At 39.9% G+C, this 9041-nt stretch overlaps 1 protein-coding gene across 1 annotated transcript; it reads right to left on the reverse strand.

Annotated features, from left to right (window-relative positions):
- Nucleotides 1–86: 86 nt before the first annotated feature.
- LOC5575533 (mannose-1-phosphate guanyltransferase alpha-A) lies at nucleotides 87–3740 on the reverse strand. The gene is made up of 5 exons (XM_001661982.2): nucleotides 3501–3740; nucleotides 3040–3410; nucleotides 725–1237; nucleotides 546–666; nucleotides 87–485 (listed from the first exon to the last, which is right to left on the reverse strand). The coding sequence occupies exons 1-5, from the start codon at nucleotides 3538–3540 to the stop codon at nucleotides 241–243; spliced, it is 1290 nt and encodes a 429-aa protein (XP_001662032.1). The 5' UTR covers nucleotides 3541–3740; the 3' UTR covers nucleotides 87–240.
- Between the last annotated feature and the right edge of the window lie 5301 nt (nucleotides 3741–9041).

A 9041-nucleotide genomic window follows, 5' to 3' on the forward strand; every position in this document is an offset into this window, starting at 1 on the left:
GTTAAAGATCACAAAACTTCGATAATCATAGCATAGGCATAGCATCAGCAACGGAAGTCACGTACAAAATACAGAACAAATGCTAATCCTTTATATTTAAAATCCATCTTTATTAAGCATAACTGGCACAAACTTGAATTGGGATTAATAGCAATTTTCGTTTCTAAACTATCATATACCGATTAAAACAGAACAGAACAAAATTACATCATCATCGAAACGGAAAAACGGTGACCCACGTTACAGGATGATCTCGTTCTTGAAACTTCGGCTCAATTCCTTGTGCGGCAGGACGATCGAGTTGAGCAGCACCATCTCCGAGGGGACGCTCACCGAGTAACCCAGGATCGTGATCGACGGATTGAGGCGCCCGTCGTTGTTGAACAACGGCGGGTTATCCATCTTGGCAAATGGCTTGTTCGGATCCGGATCGCTGGGAGTGCCCTCGACACGGGCCCACATACCAATCTGCGAACTGCGCCCAACTGGAGTAGAAGGGAAGGTTAACAAACGTGTAATGGTAGAGTGAAACGGGAGATACTTACTGATGCTATGCAAGACGAGTGTGTGATCCTTGATGACAGCATTCTCCAGGATTATCGATTCGCGGATGCGAACCCCCGGACCGATGACTACTCCGGGTCCGACGGATACATTTGGTCCAAGCTGGAAGTACCGTCTTTATTTAGTGAGATCTGGGATCCTAATGGGCTGAATTACTCACCGTGGCTGTTGGGTGCACCGACGCCGTGGGATGGATATGCACATCCGGAATGATATTACACACCAGGCTTCCGTTACTGTTTTCAGACGTCTTAAGTCCAGCATTGGCCAATCGTTCCGGATGCGTATTTTTGTACAGTGCCAAGTAGTGCCGGTTAGCGTAGATGGCCGATCCGGCAGTCTTGATCTGCGACCACCAGTTGCTCACCGGCAGGGCATACATCAGCCCCGTCCCTGCCAGTGGCGTGAGAATTTCCTGTTCCAGCTGAATGTGACCCAGATCCTTTCCGTTGCCGTTGTTCAACGAGTTGTAATCCAACTGTTTCGAATGGAAGACGTTTCCCATCCGGGAGAACAGCTCCATCGAGCACACGTACACGCCACAGTTGATCAGGGTCGAGACGTAGGTGCGAGGCTTCTCCACGTAATGGGTCACTTCCTCGTCGTTTCCTAGCACCAGACATCCGTAGTGAACCGCTTGCTGGCGGGTTGCTTCCGTTCCCATAATGGATACCTAGAATTTAGGCCAAATAATACATTAAGGGCCCAGATAGACGTAGCGGTAAACGCGCAGCTATTCAGCAAGACCAAGCTGAGGGTCGTGGGTTCGAATCCCACCGGTCGAGGATCTTTTCGGGTTGGAAATTTTCTCGACTTCCCAGGGCATAGAGTATCTTCGTACCTGCCACACGATATACGCATGAAAAAATGGTCATTGGCACAGTAGGCTCTCAGTTAATGACTGTGGAAGTGCTCATAAGAACACTAAGCTGAGAAGCAGGCTCTATCCCAGTGGGGACGTAATTCCAGAAAGAAGAAGAAGTAGAATACATTAAGGTAGACATTGGCGTAGTTATAAATAGGTTAACGTAGACAGTAGCGTAGTTAGGGTTTTCAGGGTCCGGTGCGGAGTTAAATTTAGCGGCACTCAAAATCAAGATGAACGCCGCCCAAATGTAACGATCAACGCTCCGTCATCGTAATCATCGAAACTTCAAAAGCAGTTTTTCTGTTGAAAACTAAAAATTACAACGATGAAAATGTGTTCACTGTGTTTCGGTTGGAAAACAGTGAACATATTCTCTTGTATTTTTTTCTTTGCCAAACGATGTGAAAATATGTTTACCCAAGAGTTGCCGCTACAACCCTTGAACATAAACTCATAGATTTTTCCTTAAATTCCCGGTGAAATTCAACAGTTTTTACTTTTTTGCCTAAATATTAAGGTTTTTCGATGATTTTATTAACGAATAAATGCTTTTTAAAATTACGAAATCAATGACGGATCCTGCCCCCGTAAGGCGCCGACGTGAAATCGGCTGTTCAAGATGACCAAGTAGCATTTTTTTCATATTATTATAGAACTTGTGTCGTTTAATGGCAACAATGACCACTAATAGTTATAATCATTAATTTTAGTAAAGGTCACAATGCTTCATTAACTAATTAAGGTCAAAGATACAGTACTAGCATAGAAGTACCATGGCTTTAGTCATAATTGGCAATAGTGAGAACAAAAGTTTTTTTTTATTTTTTTCACTAGAGGAAAATGCTAATATTCATAGAAATTATAAAACTATCTGTTTTTGATGATATTTAGACCTTGATAAGAACATTCGTACAATTCTTCTTCTTGGCATTAACGTTCTCAATCGGACAGAGCCTGCTGGTCAGCCTAGTGTTCTTTTGAGCACTTCCACAGTTATTATCTGAGAGCTTTCTTTGTCAAAGTTGCCATTTTCGCATTCGTATATCGTGTGGCAGGTACGATGATACTCTATGCCCAGGGAAGTCAAGAAAATTTACATTACGAAAAGATCCTGGACCGAGCGGGAATCGAACCCAGACACCTTTAGCATGGCTTCGCTTTATAGCCGCGGACTCAAACCACTCGGCTAAGGAAGGCCCCGTATATAAGCAGTAGTGTGCGACAAAATTCAGATTCACGCTCCAATACACTTTTGGATTACATTTTAGGTCCCATAACTATGCAAAATTTTAGCTCGATCGGTGCAACTATATTTTAGCGCCAGCCGTTCAAATTTTCTATGGGATCAACTAGGCGAAAACTCACTTTTGCAAAGAAAAATCGCCAGAGGTTGCCTATTGATCTCTATAAACATTTTGAATACAGATAGGTATTTTTACGATTAAGAATATTGCCGAAGACCGCGAAACAATCTAACACTTGTGAAAAAAGTATTTTTTTTAGTTATGGAATTTGCTCGATTTGTATTTAGACCATTTGGGGGAAATCGGGGTCCGGTGAGGATCGAACCCCTTTCGCTACGCTACTGAATGTAGATTCTAACTCACCAGCGCCTTCTCCCCCTTGCTGACGTGAAAATCGTACAACTTCTGCAGAGGAAAATCTGCACATACATCCCCGTTCAGTACAAAGAATGCACTCGGATTCCCGGAGCGGATCTGGTCCCGGAAGTGGTACATACCGCCGGCCGTTCCCAGCGACGTAAACTCCTGCAGATATCGGATGTTCACGTCGTAGAGATTCTGCATATTGCTAACAAACTGTTGCATCTGCGAGGCCGGATAGAAGCCCAGGATCAGAATCTCCTTGAGCTCCTTGATGCGAACGCAGGCCTCGACATGGTGTTGAATGACCGGTTTTCCCGCGATGGGGAACAACGGCTTTGGGGTGTCCAATGACAATGGGCGGAACCGAGTGCCTTTCGATAGGAATAGAAATGGATGACGAATTAAAGTAAACAATCGTTATGTGGTATCTTCTGCATGCCAAGTTTCAAACCAGTACCTACCCTTTTCCGGTCCACCAATAAGGATTATTGCTTTCAACATGTTGAGCCTCAACACTTGGAGTTCTACAATACGAAAATCATAAATTTAATTATCGCAATTTTTCGACACCAAATTTTAACGGGAAATTGGATGCGAAATTCGTGATGATGAAAACACTACACGTCTTCAGCTCTGACGTTTCGATTTTGGTTTCCTTTGCTTTTGTTGCGACCGCTTATCATCGCCCTGCCTTTTGGTTCCCGTTCTATACATTCCGGAACGAGAGACAGAGCTATGCGAAGGAAGCATGTTTGTAAACTGCTGGAGAGGACCCGGAGCGGAGAGAGCCGTTTTGTCCATATGCGGCGACTCTGGATTTGCTCAAGTAAAAGAAGGGGCATGGAACGCATTAGGGTGATTACTTATATTGAAAAGTACAGTCTTTAAAAAATCCCACTCCAAGAGCTGCTGAGGTCAAAAACCAGAGCAAGATTTATTTCGCGCGTACCTTTTGTTCAAATCCATGTGAGGATTCAATACTACGTACCATGACCCCACAGTTATGGATCAAATAGTGTGGAGTCCAACCTATAAAATTCAATAAAACGACATGGAAAACGTAAAATTGTAATATAAAAGCACGAATCGAATCGTTTCAAATTGGAACTTCGGTTAGTAAACTGTTTTGAGTGTAATATTTACATAGGATTGCATAAAAATTAAAAATTGTATAGGTTCCTGAAAACCATATTATGGATCAATTTTCATATTATGGATCAAAATGTGACATATTACGGATCAGTGCGCAAAATCAAGAGATTTTCAACTCAATGCATCTGTATTGCATGGTATAGCGAAAGTTAACAATGTGTCATATATTACTGCAAAAAATAGCAGTGTTAGAGCTGGAACCAAGGGTTAAATGGCCTTTTTTTTGTGATACTGCATTGTAGTAACTGAGGCATGAACTGTTTTCGCTATACACCAAGTTTACCACCCATTTTTGTCTGCTAAAAATGAAATTTACAAACCTTGATGTTTTATTAGTTTTATCCTTAGTGCTATTGTCTGAAAATGTCGAATCCAATGCACAAAATAGCAGAAATCTACATTCTTTGGAAGTGATCCATAACCGTGGTAAACGATCATTTCCTGGTCCATATTATGGATCACTAGTTAGAAGTGCTAATATTCAATATTTAGAATCAACAATCAAGAAAAATGTTTTCCAAAGATGAATTCATACTAAATCGAAGCGAACGAGCATAAAATATGTTATAACATTTGAATTTTACCACCTGTGGGAGCTTATGAATGCTGACGGCACTTCTTACAGAAAACGACCATATAATGATAGCTGTGTGGTACCAACTAAACATTTGTCAAATACACCGTTATTTAGCGGTCGAATGTTGTGCTTAACATTACAAATGGTAGAAGACAAATAGTATAACATGGGAAAAATATGTTTTACGTCAACGTTTATGTTTTGAGCGAGTTATCCGATGTTGAACGACAAAGTGATCCGTCACTGTGGGTGATCCGTAACTGTGTGGGTATGGTAGATCGATTGTTATCCGAGTAAAATTGATTGAGTTGAAATACTATTCATTGTTAAAAAAAAAAACATTATATCGGATAAGAGAAAGTTGATTGTATTGTTCTGAGCACTCGTAAACGTTTTGTTTTTTGTTTCGTTTTGCCATACAAATTTGGAACGCTGTATCCAAAATAGGCAGTGGTATTAGGGTTTCAATGCTAGTAATGGACCCCTTAGTAGCCGAAATTCATTCTAGACGCTTTCCCGCAATGATATCTCAGACGCATATACATTTTGTGAAGCCTAACAACAAATTCAATGTCTTTACTTCATAGTACGTCTATGAAACATACAAAATCATTCGATTTTTCCAGCAAAATATGCATTTGAAAAACTGTTGTCCGAATGCCTATTATGGACCCTCCCGGGGTCCATAATAGGATTGTTTACAAATTTGACGTTGCGTATTATGGACCCTCCATTTGATTCCCATGCAATCCGGCTCGCTGCCGACGAGCCTATTATGGACCCACCTGAAAATGCGTGTTATGGACCCTCTTGTGTGGTTTCATTTACAAAACTGTTCAAATATCTGTATTTATGCGTCTCAAACCAAATATTTTGCCTGAAACTGCTAACTAACAATGTAATCGAAGTTTCCCCGGTGGATTTTCAAAGGAATAAAGTTGCTTTGAGTGTTAATTTTATGTTTTTCTGTAGGGGGTCCATAATACGCAAAGGGTCCATAACCGGCAACGACTCCCTAATGGACCGATGCACGAGTTCACTATCTGACGTTTGAGCGGTGCCGTGTTATTTACGTGACCATGGCAACAAGTGAATTCGGCACCGCTCAAACGTCAAATTCGTGAACTCGTGCACAGGTTCATAGAGATTCTTTTCAAGTTGCTGATTTATTGATTACTTTTTTTTTGTCGACTACCGTATTTCATAGATTTTTCGAAGACTTTTACTTTACCGCAACAGGAACAAAGGCACCATCCATAAATATTACAACTTCTGTGATTTTCTGGCAAGTCGAGAAGACTTTCACGGATTAGAGCTTTTGAAATAGACTTCGTTCGTTGAAAAAGCAAGAGGTCCGTATTGAACCACATCAAAAGGTCCGGATTGGTCCAATACACATTTTGAGATATTCAAACTAGTTGAGCACAAACAGTGCATAGACATTTGAAAACCATATGGTCAGATGAAAGCTTAGGCTTGGGGGATTCGATTATGAAATAACAGAAAGATTGGAGAATTATTGTCAATTTCAGAGGCTTGGAAATAATGTTAACCGATAGCACACTAGAGCACTTCAAAACAACAAACTAACATAAAAATCAAACGAATTAACTGGAAGGCGTCAAATGTTTTGTATTATATCCTATGCAGACGGTGGGTAGAAAAACGGTACACACGATCTTTACAATAGCGCCAGTATTGAGAAATGTTTGATGGTCCGAATTGGACCACCTTTCCCTATTAAAAAAATCATAAATATGAAAGCTCCTGGCGGTGATGGAATTTTCTACATCCTCATCAAGAAACTTCCAGAAAGTAGATTATCATTTTTAGTTGATATATTTAACAAATGTTTTCAATTAGCATATTTTACTGACAAATGGAAAAATGCTAAGGTTGTTCCAATTTTAAAACCAGACAAAAATCCTGCAGAAACTTCTAGCTATCGTCCAATCAGTTTGTTATCCTCCATCAGTAAACTTTTTGAAAAGGTTATTTTGAACAGAATGATGGCCCACATCAACGAAAATTCAATTTTTGCCAATGAACAGTTCGGATTCCGCCATGGACATTCGACCACTCATCAACTTTTACGTGTAACAAATTTGATCCGTTTCAACAAATCTGAAGGCTATTCTACTGGTCTTGCTCTTCTAGACATAGAAAAAGCTTTCGACAGTGTTTGGCATGAAGGTTTGATTGTAAAATTAAAAAACTTTAATTTTCCATCATACATTGTTAGGATAATTCAAAGTTATCTGTCAAATCGTACGCTTCAGGTTAATTATCAGAACTCCAGATCTGAAAGACTTCCTGTAAGAGCTCTCAAGGCAGCATTTTGGGACCAATATTATACACATACAACATTTTCACATCTGACTCACCTGAGTTACCTCAGGGATGTCAAAAATCTTTGTTTGCGGATGACACAGGCGACTCCGTCAAAGAACGAAGTCTGCGTGTCATCTGTAGTCGATTGCAAAAAAGTTTGAATATTTTTTCTTCATACTTGCAAAAATGGAAGATTTCTCCTAATGCTTCCAAAACTCAACTAATAATATTCCCACATAAACCCAAAGCTCTTTATTAAATTTGAAACCTTCAAGTAGACATGTTGTCACGATGAGAGGGGTTCCAATAAATTGTTCAAATGAAGTTAAGTATCTAGGATGAACCCTAGCTAGATAGAAATTTAACTTTCAAAAATTACATTGAGGGCATTCAAGCCAAATGTAACAAATATATAAAATGTATGTATCCACTTATTAACAGAAAATCGAAACTTTTTCTTAAGAACAAGCTTTTGATCTTCAAACAAACTTTCAGGCCAGTTATGTTGTATGCTGTACCAATATGGACTAGCTGTTGCTCTGCAGAGGATTCAAAATAAAATTTTAAAAATTTTCTGAAGCTTCCTCCCTGGCATAGTACCGATGAGTTACATAGAATATCCAATGCTGAAACATTGGAACAAATGTCAAAAAAAAAAAAAATAATTTTAAACAAAAACCGTTACAATCTTCTATTGCCACTATACGTTACATATTTAGGTTAAGTTGGGTTAAGTAAATTGAAAGTGTGTTTTTTTTTTACTTTTATAAGCAGGTGAAATCAACTCACCTGTAAGAATACTGAACTTATACCAAAGACAAATTAAAGACCTCCATGTGCAAAGACAAATTAAAGACCCCGATGTCCCTTGCAGTTGCCCAAAATTTTATGGCTCATAAGGTAATCTAGAATACCGTTCAAAGTGTACTGCGATCTGTCAAACTTGGGTACCTTTTGCACTACCGAGGGACCAAATGCAGTACTAGAAGTGGTACCCAATCTGAGCCCGAGTGCGACGGACCTGTCCATGTGCCTTGCAGTTGCCCAAAATTTTATGGCTCATAAGGTAATCTAGAATGCCGTGAAAAGTGTACTGCGATCTGTCAAACTTGGGTACCTTTTGCACTACCGAGGGACCAAATGCAGTACTAGAAGTGGTACCCAATCTGAGCCCGAGTGTGACGGACCTGCTTATACCATTATGTTATACCAAATTAAAATGATAGTGTTGTCTAATACAGAACACCTCTGAAGCTCAATATGATTTAGACATTTAAAGAAAGTCTGAAACTTGGAGATTACAGTAAAACATTAAACACTCCAGATTTCAACGGATTGTTCATTAAATATATGTGTACTACCGAAAAAAAGACAACATTTTTCTTCGATCCGGAAAAGTTCACTCAACCCTGTCTACTCGCGATTTGGACGCCGAGGTTTACATGAACAATGAACTGTCAAACGAGGACATACTTCCAATCTAATTACCACCAGCAGAATGATAATTGCCATTCGGTGAAGTCCGCCCAATTTGATATTCAATGCTTGTAGTTCTGCGGATGGTGGTTATCCAAGCCGACTGGTAAAATTGACTCATGAAGAAGATTTGTGCGATCGGTGTTTGCGGCCGATTGGACCTTAATGCCGATCGACTCTCTCGATCGCGGTAATCGTTAGCGCATATTAATCGATTCATTATAAAGGAATGAGGCTGTCGATCGCGTAGATCTGAAATTGAAATACATTAGTTTTGTCGAATTGCACATTACGTATGTAGGGAGGAATTTCGGATTAATGCCACGGATTGGGACAGGTTTTTTTTTTCTCCAAATTTCGATCAATTTTATTCATCAACAAAAGAGTAAGATAAGAAGAGTATAAAAAGCCGGTACACGTTGCGATGCAACGACCGCGCACTGGTTTTGAGTTTTTATTGCATTAA

This window comes from Aedes aegypti, chromosome 3 (assembly GCF_002204515.2).
Source record: "Aedes aegypti strain LVP_AGWG chromosome 3, AaegL5.0 Primary Assembly, whole genome shotgun sequence".
Classification (NCBI taxonomy): Eukaryota; Metazoa; Arthropoda; class Insecta; order Diptera; family Culicidae; genus Aedes; species Aedes aegypti.

Excerpts from the sequence above, each read along its gene's own strand:
- LOC5575533 (XM_001661982.2), bottom strand. The coding sequence starts at position 3,540 with ATGTTGAAAGCAATAATCCTTATTGGTGGACCGGAAAAGG. Across the intron at positions 1,238-3,039 it reads GCAAGGGGGAGAAGGCGCTG|GTATCCATTATGGGAACGGA; the intron begins GTGAGTTAGAAT and ends CCTAAATTCTAG. Across the intron at positions 667-724 it reads CGGTGCACCCAACAGCCACG|CTTGGACCAAATGTATCCGT; the intron begins GTGAGTAATTCA and ends CGGTACTTCCAG.